At 48.1% G+C, this 12,850-nt stretch overlaps 1 protein-coding gene across 1 annotated transcript in view; it reads left to right on the top strand.

Annotated features, from left to right (window-relative positions):
• Nucleotides 1-12,850, top strand: part of FAM171A1 (family with sequence similarity 171 member A1) — a 130,679-nt gene that overhangs the window by 91,979 nt on the left and 25,850 nt on the right. Inside the window, exons 4-5 of the mRNA XM_081227880.1 lie at nucleotides 3,968-4,126; nucleotides 8,650-8,826. Of these exons, the coding sequence (XP_081084006.1) occupies nucleotides 3,968-4,126; nucleotides 8,650-8,826 (336 nt within the window). The remainder of the gene's footprint in view (nucleotides 1-3,967; nucleotides 4,127-8,649; nucleotides 8,827-12,850) is intronic.

A 12,850-nucleotide genomic window follows, 5' to 3' on the forward strand; every position in this document is an offset into this window, starting at 1 on the left:
TAATTTAGGGGATTAACAGATAAACACTACTATATATAAAATAGATAAGCAGCAAGGACCTACTGTATAACACAGGGAATAATATTCAATATCTTGTAATCTATAATGGAAAATAATCTGAAAAAATATATGTATAACTGAATGAACGACTTTGCTGTTCACCTGAAACTAACACAATATTGTAAATCAATTATACTTCAACTAAAAACAATGAGGAACTGGGACCTCCCTGGTGGTCCAGTGGTTAAGAATCCATCTTGCAACACAGGGGACGCCAGTTTGATCCCTGGTCGGGGAACTAAGATCCCTCATGCCACGAGGCAACTAAGCCTGGGCGCCACAACTGCTGAGGCTGCATGCCTCAACTACTGAGGCTGCATGCCTCAACTAGAGAGCTCACGCGCCGCAACCACTGAGCCTGCACAGGCTTCAGAGTGCCACAACTAGAGAGAAGGCTGCGCGCTGCAACGAAAGATCCCACGTGCCGCAACTAAGGCCCGATGTAGCCAATAGAGAAATAAATGAGAAGAACTAAAACCTAACATCTCTCAATAGAGTAAAAAACATTTAAAAAAAAATGAGAGGACTTCCCTGGTGGCGCAGTGGTTGAGAGTCCGCCTGCCGACGCAGGGGACACGGGTTTGTGCCCCAGTCCAGGGAGATCCCACGTGCCGCGGAGTGGCTGGGCCCGTGAGCCATGGCCGCTGGGCCTGCGCGTCCGGAGCCTGTGCTCCGCCACGGGAGAGGCCACAACAGTGAGAGGCCCGCGTACCGCAAAAAAAAAAAAAAAAGTGAGGAACCAATGCCCAAAGTAGCCACCTCTTTAAAATCTCCCTCAATCTGAAAGGGATACTATTTTAAATTGAATTTAAGGAGGACTTCTTTAAACTTCAATTTATTAAAAGTTAAAATCAGAAAAAAAAAAAAAAAAGAATGGGAATGAGACGCCCAGTGGCCCGAGAGCTGGGAACAGCCTCGGTTGTGTCCGGGTCCCAGGCCGGTCCCTGCAAGGCCTGGCTGGGCTAGTGTCCTGGCGCTCAGCTAGACTGCCCTTCATCTTTCAGCAACGTCCCCTTTTCCTTGGTCCAGGATGCGTGGGTTCTGTTCCTTTCAGCCAAAGGGGCCTTCACGGTGACTTCAGCCTGCCCATCTCACGGGGCCTGGAGGGGCACACAGGACCCACGGTGTTCTGGGGTAACCCGCCTGGCCCCTGCCTTCTGCCTTGACCCTTGTGAGGACAAGCCCCTCTTTGCGCCTTCACGCTGCAGACACGCCCTTCTGGCCTTCCTAGTAGCGAGTTCCCCGATTCCCAGTGCGTGAAACCCAGGCAGCAGCAGCATTGTTTCGGCTGAAGAACGGTGAGAAGAGGAAACAAATCGCAGGACATTCACTAGGATTGAAAGAAAATGATAACAGGAGCAGAGAATGTTGTCCCGTAGTTGGGGGTGAGGAGGTGGACGAGAAAGGGTTCGCTTGGACCTTCCGTCTCTGAGGGCAGCTCGGAGAAGAAGGAAAGAGGCAGACAGCACGTGCGGGAAGCGGGCTGGGGGAAAAGGGGTCGGGTGAGGCGCGAGGCCCCGGGCCGGCATGGAGCACGCCCCACCCGCTGGGAGCATGAGGCGTCCGAGCCCTGCGCAGACCGGGAAGGCGACAGCAGGAGGACATTGCTGTCACGTGAAATCAGAGGACAAGGAGGGCAGACTCACAAGAGCTGGGAGTGAAAAGATTCAGCTGTGTGGCTGCCAGTGCATCACCAGAGCTTTGTTTTAGGGACCAAGAAAGGGCATTGATGGTCTAGAACAGGACCGATGTCCGTGTGCACTGAGCTTCAGGTAGGACTGTTGGGAGTCTGGGCACCTGGCTCCCATGGGATCTAAAGCTGGGCCAGTGTTGGTGGAGAACCAGTCATCTGAGAAATGCAGCCAGTGATTTTCAGGTGCCGTCATGACCACCTTGGTCATACATGGTCAAGGCAGCCCACCCCGTAAGTCTGTGTTGGTGGTGAGTCCATTTTGTGGGCTCCCCTGTCAGAAGAGCCTTGGATTAGTTGAGCCTTGGAGCTCCAGAACTCCGTTATTCTAGAACACTGCTTTTTTTTTTTTTTTTTTTTGCAGTTTACAGGATCTTAGTGCCCTGACCCATGATTGAACCCGGGCCCTCGGCAGTGAAAGCGCAGAGTCCAAACCACTGGACCTTCAGAGAATTCCCCTGGAACACTTCTTGATAGGCTTATTCCTCCCTTAAAAGTTTCTTTTTAAAAAAAAATTATTTATTTATTAATATTTTCGGTTGCACCGGGTCTTAGTTGCAGCAAGCAGGCTCCTTAATTGTGGCTCGAGGGCTCCTTAGTTGTGGCACACGGGCTCCCCAGTTGCGACATGCAGACTCCTAATTGTGGCATGCATGTGGGATCTAGTTCCCTGGCCAGGGATCGAACCCGGGCCCCCTGCATTGGGAGCGCGGAGTCTTAACCGCTATGCCACTAGGGAAGTCCCCTTTAAAACTTTCTGATCCAGGGTGAAGAGGGACCTTGCTGTAGACATAAAGACCATGACCTCTGGGCAGGGCTGTTGTGTCAGGACATCCGTGGGTGGGGAAGAGGAAGCCCCCAGCCGACCACAGGGAAACATGGTATCCCTCAAGCCTGGGGTGGGATATATGATGACCAGAACATCAGGGCAGACCACCACGTTTGAGGAACCACTTTATTATTTTTTTAATTAATTAACTTGTTTTTGGCTGTGTTGGGTCTTTGTTGCTGCGTGCGGGCTTTCTCTAGGTGCAGAGAGTGGGGGCTACTCTTCGTTGCGGTGCCCAGGCTTCTCGCTGCGGTGGCTTCTCTTGTTGCGGAGTGCGGGCTCTAGGCACACGGGCTTCAGTAGTTGTGGCACGCGGGCTCAGCAGTTCTGGCTCACAGGCTCTAGAGCGCAGGCTCAGTAGTTGTGGCGCACGGGCTTAGTTGCTCCGTGACGTGTGGGATCTTCCTGGAGCAGGGCTCGAACCTGTGTCCCCTGCATTGGCAGGCAGATTCTTAACCACTGCACCACCAGGGAAGTCCAAGGAACCACTTTATTTTAATCCAGAGAGATGCGTACTTCCATCAGGGAATGCTCCAACTCCCATCTCTATTCATTTTTGTCTTCACGATGTTTTTGCTGGGTGTGTGCAAACTGATATAGCACATCTGCGTCTTGTGACCCTCGCTACAGCAATAGATAAAAACGGGTTCAGGTTTTACAGTCAAAATAAGATCTGGAGCAAAGTCAAACTGCGGATGGTGTCACAGGTAACTGTGTAACAGGGTCACTGGCTCAACCCATCCTGCACAGAGTTGAGTTTGCTGAAAAGAGCAGTTCTCACATCCTTTCAAGAGGCTCATCACAGAATCTGTATCATGATCCGTCGCGAGTCAGATGGAATGCCAAAAGGCAGCTTCCGCCGAAGGGAAAGGACTCACTACTGTGGGTTCTCACTTGCAGTTCTCGTCCAGCTGCTCGTCTGTTGCCCTGTTCTGCTTCAGCTTGGTCTGTGCGCTTGGACCAGATTTTACCAGGAACACTAAGGACGTGTCTGTAACGGTGTCAAAAGGTCTCTCCTGCCTTGTTTGTATCAAGAGATTAACTGTCATCTACTCATTTCACTTACGTGGACTTTTTCCCAGAATGCTACCCCTACCCATAGGCGAAGGCTGGGCAGTGAAAAGACTGCTCACGAATAGAGCTTTTTGTGAAAAAGCTAAAGAACATCCTGTGTCACAGCAAGCGTGACAATGGGCTATTATTTCTCTCCCCATAATAACATGCTGCCACATGTTTGTGCCCGCGTGAATGGGCGATGTGAGGGGACGGAGAGAGGAGTGGAGACGGGGCAGCCACGCTGAAACCTTAGGGCAGCTTTTCCGGGGTTTGCATTTTCTGGAAACAGAAACCGCCCCTCCGAGAGGTAACTCCAGGGTTCATTTCCGCAGGTGCCCGGCCGCAGCCTCGCGTGCATTTCCAGAGGAGAGCTCTGCGGCTGCCCGAGAACACCAGCTACAGTGACCTGACAGCCTTTCTCACGGCCGCCGGCTCCCCCTCGGAGGTGGACGGCTTTCCTTATTTGCGGGGTTTAGATGGAAACGGAACAGGTAACTCGAGGCTCGTTTCTTTCCAGCCGGGGAGTCTGCGTTTGCATCTTTCTGTGTGTTTGTATCTTTGTAAGTGGGAGAACCCAACCCGAGGCGCTGAAGGGCAGATCTGTCGTCTACAAGTTCAAGGGCACTGAAAGCGTCATTTGAGGACCTCAGCCTGCGCCACGTTCACGAGCTTGTCTCCCCGAGCCTCTCTCTTGGTACCAGTTGCCTGAGCTCTCCGTTGGCCAACGAAGTATATTTAATTCCCAGAAGTTCTTTTAATTGAATTTTTTAAAGTGTCTGATCAGAGTTAGAGGTTTTCTGTCCCCCTGCTCTCAGCCTCGCCCCACTTGCCCCTGGAACGTGTATTTGGTAGAGCAGCCTGCCCAGCTGTGTGGAGATGCACTGTCCCCCCCACCCCCGCCCCGGGCACGTGCCACAGCTGGGAGAGGCGGGGGTGGCCCTGGGCCTGATTCCCAGAGGAGCACACCATGCCCCCGCCCACCAGTACAGGGAGCACTTGGGGGCAGGGAGCCTCTGGGCTCCACCGGCTGAGTCCATCCAGCCTTTTCTCACGACCTCCCTTTCTCTGAGTTTGCCCTCTCTTTGCCTTCCCCTCTGCGAAGAGTGGTGAGGCTTCATACTTGACTTTGAAACATCTCCTGGAAGCCCTCTAAGTCTGCTCGGTCGTTCTCGCCCTAGGCCAGCAGGACACACACTGCTCAAAGGTCACAGAAACTAAAAGCCACCAGCCAGAAAATAGGTAATCGTTCCTTACCAGTGAAAGACCGCCCTTACCTCCGTTCCCGGCCAACAGAGCTCGGTGCTGACGTGGTCCCCGGTCCTCCTTTTGGTGAATGGATGGTGGCCGAGTCTCAAGCCCTGAATCATTTTCCTGTCTCCCTCTCTTCTTTTCCCCAACACTTTACACGGGTCACAACATAAACTTGAAAACCAAAGGCTGTTCTGGGTTAAATCCCGCTAGGTGAGTACGTTAGTGCATTTCCCAGGGACGCTTTGATTGAATTTCACTTAATTGTCCAGTGCTTTACAGAAACTGATCGTTCTGCAAAAGCTTTTTATACCTGCCACATCTGATCCGTTTTGTAGAGTGTTAATAAATGTCTGGTTACAGATCAAGCTCACGTGGTGATTTGTAACCTGCTTTTCTTCCCTCTGCGATACCCGTTTTGAGAAACGTTTCTTCTCCCTTGAATTTTTGCGTGATGATGATGCAATGAATATGTCAGTCACTGACCACCAGAAAAGTGGCATGGTGGTCATCTTAAGTGCACATTATTGGGAAGAAAAAAGTTGACTTTTCATTTAAATGGACAGGCCTGGGAGCAAAGTAGTGTTTCTGGGAACAGGATGACCCGAGGCCATCATGAAACCTCCATTCAGCCTTCATCATAAAACCGCGAGTTGGAAGAACAACCTCGTTCCTTGGAGCTCATTCAGTTTTTCTCTGTGCCCCAATTCCAAGAGCTCTTGAATAAATTATGAAATCTGAGACGATGGTAAGGTGGAGAAGACATAGGACTATTGATTTTAGAGGAGTTTATTTTAAAATCACTCTCTTATTTCAGAGGGAAGAGGGAAGGTCTTTGGAAGGTTATATTCAATTTGTTTTCCACTGAGATAACTGGCCAGTTGACCTAGGAAGAATCAGACCTCCTGCCAGGGAAGGGTAGCGTGGTGTCTGCCTAGCACCCCAGCAGCCCATCAACTAGGGATTCTTCTCTGCCCCACGTTGGCCTCCCGTTTCATAAACCGCATCTAACAGATTTCAACCTAGTGTGAGAGCCTGGACCACACAAACCCGTGTGAGGTGACAGGTTATCACTAGAATTCAGCAAAATACACAGAGGCCACAAATGCGGTTGGAAAGAGGCTGGTTTCCCTGCCGTGTCCTAAGGGGGGTTGTTTATTCCCCCCCCTTGGAGGGATCCAGAGTTGTAGACAGAGAAACGCAGCCACGTGGAGGTTTCAGTCCCTTCCTCACTTGCTCGTTCCCGTGCAGCCTCATGCTCTCCCCTGTGGTTGCCAAGAAAGCGCAGACCTGTTCCGTGACGCTCCCGAGGGCTTTTCAAGACATTACTTCTGCTGGTAGATCCAAGACAACAGAGGAGTCAGTAGCATGACTAATGTCCAAAGCCAAACAGAACCGGAGATGCTATACGAGCAAAACCCCTCTTGTTCTAAGTGATGAATTGGTGGCCTCCTAGCTTGGTCCAGCGTTGCTGCTTTTGCCTGACAGACACCTGTCTTTCTTCGGACATGATGGGAGTCAGGTAACATCAAGATGAACAGGAAGGAGAGACTCCTTATACAGAGAACTCAGTGTTGTGTTGCCCTCTAATAAGGAGGGCTGGAAGGAAAACAATGTAACCCTTCAAGGTATGTCCAGAATAAAGAAAGTGGGAGGGTAGACTGTCATTTGGAAGGCATGGACTGGAAGCACTGAGAGAGGAAAGAGGCCTCAGGAAAGCAGGTATAATTGCCTGTGATGTCTTCTAACAGAGAACATTTTAAAGAACATTAAAGCACATGCACCTAGGCCATGTTGCTTTAAAAGAATATGCCCCTTTCTGCAGTGCTGTTCTTACTTCTGAATGTTTATAGTCGAGTTCCTTCCTTTCTGTAGCCTCACAGGAAAGCATCTAGTCCAACCTCGTTAGTTTTGCAGATAAGAAAAAGGGACCCCGGAACAGGGAAGTAACTCACCAGAGGCCACGTAAGTAGTTGGTAGCGGATCTGGTACTGGGACCCTGGCTTCCTGGGCCAGGGATGTGCAAGATATAGGAAGGAAGTCTCAAAAGGGGATGAGCGGGGACAATGGGGATGCCATTTCTGGGAATCAAGAGGCAGTGTTAAGTGGGGCGAAAGGGTGATGAGTCTGGAGCAGCTTTCTGCCCTACCTGCTGCTTCCCCGGGAAGACTTCCTGCCTCGGGTTTGATGAAAGAAGCAGTGCTTCCTGATTGAAAACATGATCTTTAAATTGTTTATGTAAGGTCTAGTAAGTTACTTAATCTCTCTTTGTTTTAAGTCCTGTCTCATTTAGAGAGTCTAACAGAGCCTAGAGAGGTTCATTGGAGACCTGGCTTTGCTTCTGTGTTGCTTTTGGGCAACAGACACATTTAGGTCCTCCATCTACAAGAGAGTTTGACCAGAAAGATGGTAAATTCTGGGTTTTGGTTTTACTTCACCCTAAAATGAAATGGCCAGGATAAAAAGATTTCAGAACTTGAATCTATGCTTCCAACGTGGACCTTTTGATGAAATCCTCATTTCCATGCCGTTCCCTTCACTGGAAAACAGAGATGGGTATGAATCATAAAAGATAGTGCTGACATTAGCCGTATAGAGATTGCTCTACAAAGGGGTTATCTCTCACTGGTTGTTCAGACTCTAAAATTCACCAGATTTGTTTGAAATGTTTAAATTTAGTCCTCATTGGAGGTTTGCATTAGCTTGGGTAGTTAGTCGATAGGTAGGTAAGTATATAAGTAGCTTACTAAGAAATCCTATAAATGGTGTTCTAATGTAGATTAAATTTTTCCACCAGTGTGTTTTCATCGTGTTCAAGGGAAGATTTTAAATTATGACCAAATACATTTTGTATGATATATTATATTCCACTGGAGAAAAATTCTTCTCAAATGGACCACTTAACTGTATAAATATAATATTGCTCTCATAAGCATTCCCCAGTTTATCTGTAGACAGTCATTAAAGCATTGGCTTGGATAAAAGGCCTCTAATGCAAAATAATTGGTATATTAAATTCCTTTTAAACAGATCAAAATAACAATGGCAACCAAAATAACTCATAAATATTTCAAGTCCAAGTTTTCAATAGTGTACTTTTAGTAGCAGTAAGTTAATATTTTGAAGTACTCCTTGAAGAAATTCACTCCTTTTTTTTTTTTTCAGCAGTCTCTGATTTAAATCATTTGGTTCCATTATGGTGACCTGCCGAGTAATTAACATGTGCACAGTGCTCACTTTGTATAGAAGTTGATTTCAGGGATTTCCACCCACACCTCCTCTCCCATTATAGACAATCCCTTCTCTTTTGAGGCCCTTGTTTTTGTGGGGAGGGACGCAGCATGTGGGATCTTAGTTCCCCGGCCAGGAATGGAACCTGCTCCTCCTGCATTGGGAGTTCAGAGTCTTAACCACTGGACCACCAGGGAAGTCCCTTGAGGCCCTTTTTGAAAGCACAGCACAGTGGTTAGAATCTGCAAACCCAAGCTTGGATCAGGTTTGCAGATTCAAACTAGCCTATATCCGAAGACCAGCTCTTATTACTACCCTCTCTGAGCCTCAGTTTGTTTATGTGTAAGATGGGAATTTTACCTACGTTAGAATGTCGTGGTGAGGATTATGTGTGTAAGATGCTGAATAGAGTCCCCGGCTTATAGGAGGCCCAGTCCTCAGTAGATGGTAGCTATGATATTTCTCTGTGAATAGTTTCTGCAGCCCCATGTCAGTCCTGTGTGTGCATGTGATGGAGAATGTCTCTTGCTTCCAGGAAACGGCACCAGGTACGACCTGACCCCCGTCACAGCCGTCAGCGTCCACTTGCTCAGCAATGATGGAACGCCGGTGCTGGTGGATGGCCCCATTTATGTCACCGTGCCCCTGGCCACACAGAGCAGTCTGAGGCACAATGCCTATGTCACAGCGTGGCGGTTTGATCAGAAGCTAGGTAAGCAAGCTCCCGTGCCAGCGATCGGCTAACAGATAACTTCATTACCATCTGATTTCCCTTTTAAGAAGCCTGGGCAAGTTCCTTTTCCTTGAAATTATTGAATGCTACTGCTCATGGTGCATTGCATGGTTTCTAGTGGGTAAGTCTTACACGCTCTTTGGAGTTGGGGTTTTTTCCACATTTAAGCTAATTTGCTTGAAAAGAATCTTTAAAGGTTATTAGAACTAAATTGGCTCTCCTAACCTTTATCCTTTTAGTCTTTAGGTGGTCACATGATCTCTCTTGGTCCTGTGTTCTGAAAAAAGAAAAAAACATTGCCAATATTGTACAAAAAAAAAGAAAAGAAAAATTACCTATGATCCCACATGTAGAGAAACCCACTAACAGTATTCTGGATTACAGGCAGACTGCGTTCTGTTGCACTTTGCTTTATTGCACTTTGCAGGTACTGCATTTTATACAAATTGAACATTTGTGGTAACCCTGTGTTGTCGGATGATGGTGAGCATTTTTTAGCAGTAAAGTATTTTTTAGTTAAAATATGTACATTGGTTTTTTAGGCATAATGCTATTGCATACTTAATTGACTACAGTGTAGTGTAACATAATTTTTAATGCACTGGGAAATGAAAAATTCACGTGACTTGCTTTATTGCAGTGTTTGATATATTGCAGCAGGTCTGGAACCGAACCCACAGTATCTCCAAAGTGAGCCTATATTTCCTTCCAGCCATTGCACTATGGATGTATGTGTTAGTTATCTTTTGCTGCGTAACAGATGGCCCTAAAACTCGTAACTTTAAACAACAGTGAACACCTGTTGTCTCACAGTTTTGGAGAGTCAGGAACCCGGGCACAGCCTAGCTGGGTGGCTCTGGGTCAGGGTCTCTAGAAAGGTGCAGTCAGACTGTCAACCAGCTCATCTCAGGGTTCAACAGGGGCTGCATGCACGCTTTCAGGCCCCAGCTCCTCACTGGCTGATGGCCGGAGGCTTCAGTGCCTTCCCATGTGGGCGTCCCGACAGGGCCACTCACAGCGTGACAGCTTGCTTCCAACAGAGCAAGTGACCCAGGAGAAATTTACAAATAAACAAAAAGTACAGAAGCACACATGGGCAAAATGGAAGTCACTGTCTTCTATCACCTAAGGTCAAAGTGGCCTCCACTCCTTTCTTTCCATACGCCGGTGGTCGCAGAGCCCGATGCTGGTACAGTAGGGGGTGGACCACACAGGTGTGTGAACACCAGGAGTAGGGGGTCATTGGGCCCTCTTAGGGACTGCCTTCCAAAAATACACATTTAACAGAAAGAGATTATATGCTATGTACCGTTTTATAACTTGCCTTTAAAAACCATTTGTATGTCATGAACCTCTTTCCCTAGCATTATTATTCCATAGCAGCTGTTATTCTGCAATGTCAATATTAAGATTGCATGGTATTCCCTTATATGTTTATGTCATAATTCAGTTGCTCAATCCCCTAAGTTAGAAAAAAAATTACTCTTGTTACCAACGTTGTGATAAATACCTTTATAGCAAAATCTTTATACATGGCCATGATTGTTTCCTTAGGATAAAATTTTAGAAGAAGTGGAATTGCTGACTTCAAAAAGTACAAAATTCTAAAGCTTTTAATACATATTTCCAAATTTTCCTCCAGGAGGTTTTACAGTCGACATTCGTAGTAAGAATGAGGGAAGAAGAACGTGCTTGTGTTTCGGGTTTGGACAGCACATTGGTCCCTATGCCCTGTTGGTTCTGAATCCCAAACTTGAAAGTCAAACTTGAAAAGACCGGTTTTCAAATAACCCCATTCAGAGTTTTAAACTGTTAGGATACGCATAAAAATTCTTGGGGGATTTTTGGTATCAAATGTATTTTCAAAGACACCTAATTCCTTGAGTAGTCAAATTCTAGTTCTAGGAATTTATATCTGGAAATAAATGCTTGTTGGGCTGTCTGGAGTTTGGGGGGAGTTGGGGTTTGTTTTGTTTCGTTTTCCAGTTACTAACAGACCGCATAACTATTTGTGTGGAATTCATTGGCTTTACCAGACGCACTGAACTTGATGTTGTTAGAAGGATCATGCTGCCACGTGGACATGCGGCACTGGGTCATGTGGGCACTTTGTCATTGGCGTGTGTTCTCCACGGCTTGGTGACTTCTTGAGGCACATGGTCCTGATCAGGATGTAAGGAGCCCTGGGCTCCCGGGAGAAAGGGACTTGAGGGAACCCCTGGGGAAGACGGGAATTCTGAAGGGAGGAAAGGACGTGGATAACAAAGCAGGGAAAGAAAGTAGGAAGGAGAGGGGAAAGCTTGCACTTGACCTCCTGAAACCCTGGATCCGCCACTTGGAAAACTCTAAGGCCTACCTTGGGCGAATCACCTGTCCTGTTTCCTCACTTGTACAAGGCGCACATTGATCGAGGCTCTCCGTCCCTTGTACAGTCTTCCACTCACCGTTGTCCATCCAGGTTGGGCCCCCACATGCCAGGGCAGTGCTCTGAAGTAGAGCGTGTGGTTGAGAGCAGCAACACTGAGGCACAGTGGATTGGAATTCCAGCTCTGCTGGCCATCAGCTGTGTGGCCCTGGCCAAGTTGTTTAACCTCTCTGTGCCATAGTTTGCTCAACTGTGAGATGGGGATAATAATAGTATCAATACCTAGTGCTGTTATGAAGAGTGTGTTTATTATTCAGAGTTCTCCAGAGAGACAGAACCAGTAGGATGTGTGTGTGCATGTGTGTGTGTGTGAGAGAGAGAGAGAGAGAGAAAGAGAGAGAGATTTATTTTACAGTATTGGCTTATGCACTTGAAGAGGCTGACAAGTTCAAAATCTGCAGTGGTCCAGCAGACTGGAGACCCAGAGAAGAGTTGATGTTGCAGTTTGAATCCGAAGGGCCATATGCTGGCAGAATTTCCTCTTCCTTGGGGGAGGTCAGCCTTTTCTTGAGGCCTTCAACTGATTAGATGAGGCCCACCTACAGGAAACATAATCTGCTTTACTCAGTCTACTGATTTAATTGTTAATCTCATCTTAAAAATACCTTCACAGCAACCTCCAGGTGTGTGTGATCAAATATCTGGGTACTGTGACCTAGCCAAGTTGACACATCAAATTAAGCACCCCAGGGAATAAATGAGTTAATATTTGTAAGAAGCTCAGTTCAGTGCCTGGTACATGGTACACCCAAAGAGTTTATTCAGGGAACAAAGGTCTCCCCTCCTCTGCAGAAGGGTTTCTCGACCCGTGACCTCTAAACCACTTGCCCAGATTCCCGTTAGCCCAGATCTCTTTTTTTTTTTTTTTGCGGTACGTGGGCCTCTCACTGTCATGGCCTCTCCTGTTGCGGAGCACAGGCTCCGGACGCGCAGGCTCAGCGGCCATGGCTCACGGGCCCAGCTGCTCTGCGGCATGTGGGATCTTCCCAGACCGGGGCACAAACCCGTGTCCCCTGCATCGGCAGGCGGACTCTCAACCACTGCGCCACCAGGGAAGCCCCAGCCCAGATCTCCTGAAGGACTGTTCTCCGTGTGCTGCTTCCACTTCTCGACCCACTGCAGTCCCGCTTCTGCCTTCTGCTCTCCTGAAACCACAGTCATGAAGTTAAGCAGCAGCTGCCTGATCGTGGAATCAGGTGACCACCTCATCCCCTCGGACATGTCTGCAGCGTCGGAGGGTTTCCTTTCTCTAGAAAGGAAGGCCCGCCTCCCTCGGCTCTGTGACTCAGTGTCCCTGGGGTCCTCGTCTCCTGTCATATGGGCTCTGCCCCATGCCCAGCTCCTGACTTCCTTTACATGCAGTTGCTGGGACATCCACCTGCTTCTCACACTCCCACAGCCACCCCGTGCAACCAGGTCTGCTCTCTGATCTGTGTTCCTGACTGTCTATTAGACCTCCATCTTTGGATGTCCTCCAGGAAACTCAGATTCACATGCTTGAAACGGACCCACTGACTCGCTTCACTTCAACCCCTACCCCTGTTCATTTATGTGTTTCCTCTCTTGGTTAAGGGTACC

Source organism: Mesoplodon bidens (genome assembly GCF_964165515.1).
Source record: "Mesoplodon bidens genome assembly, chromosome: 3".
Lineage (NCBI taxonomy): Eukaryota > Metazoa > Chordata > Mammalia > Artiodactyla > Ziphiidae > Mesoplodon > Mesoplodon bidens.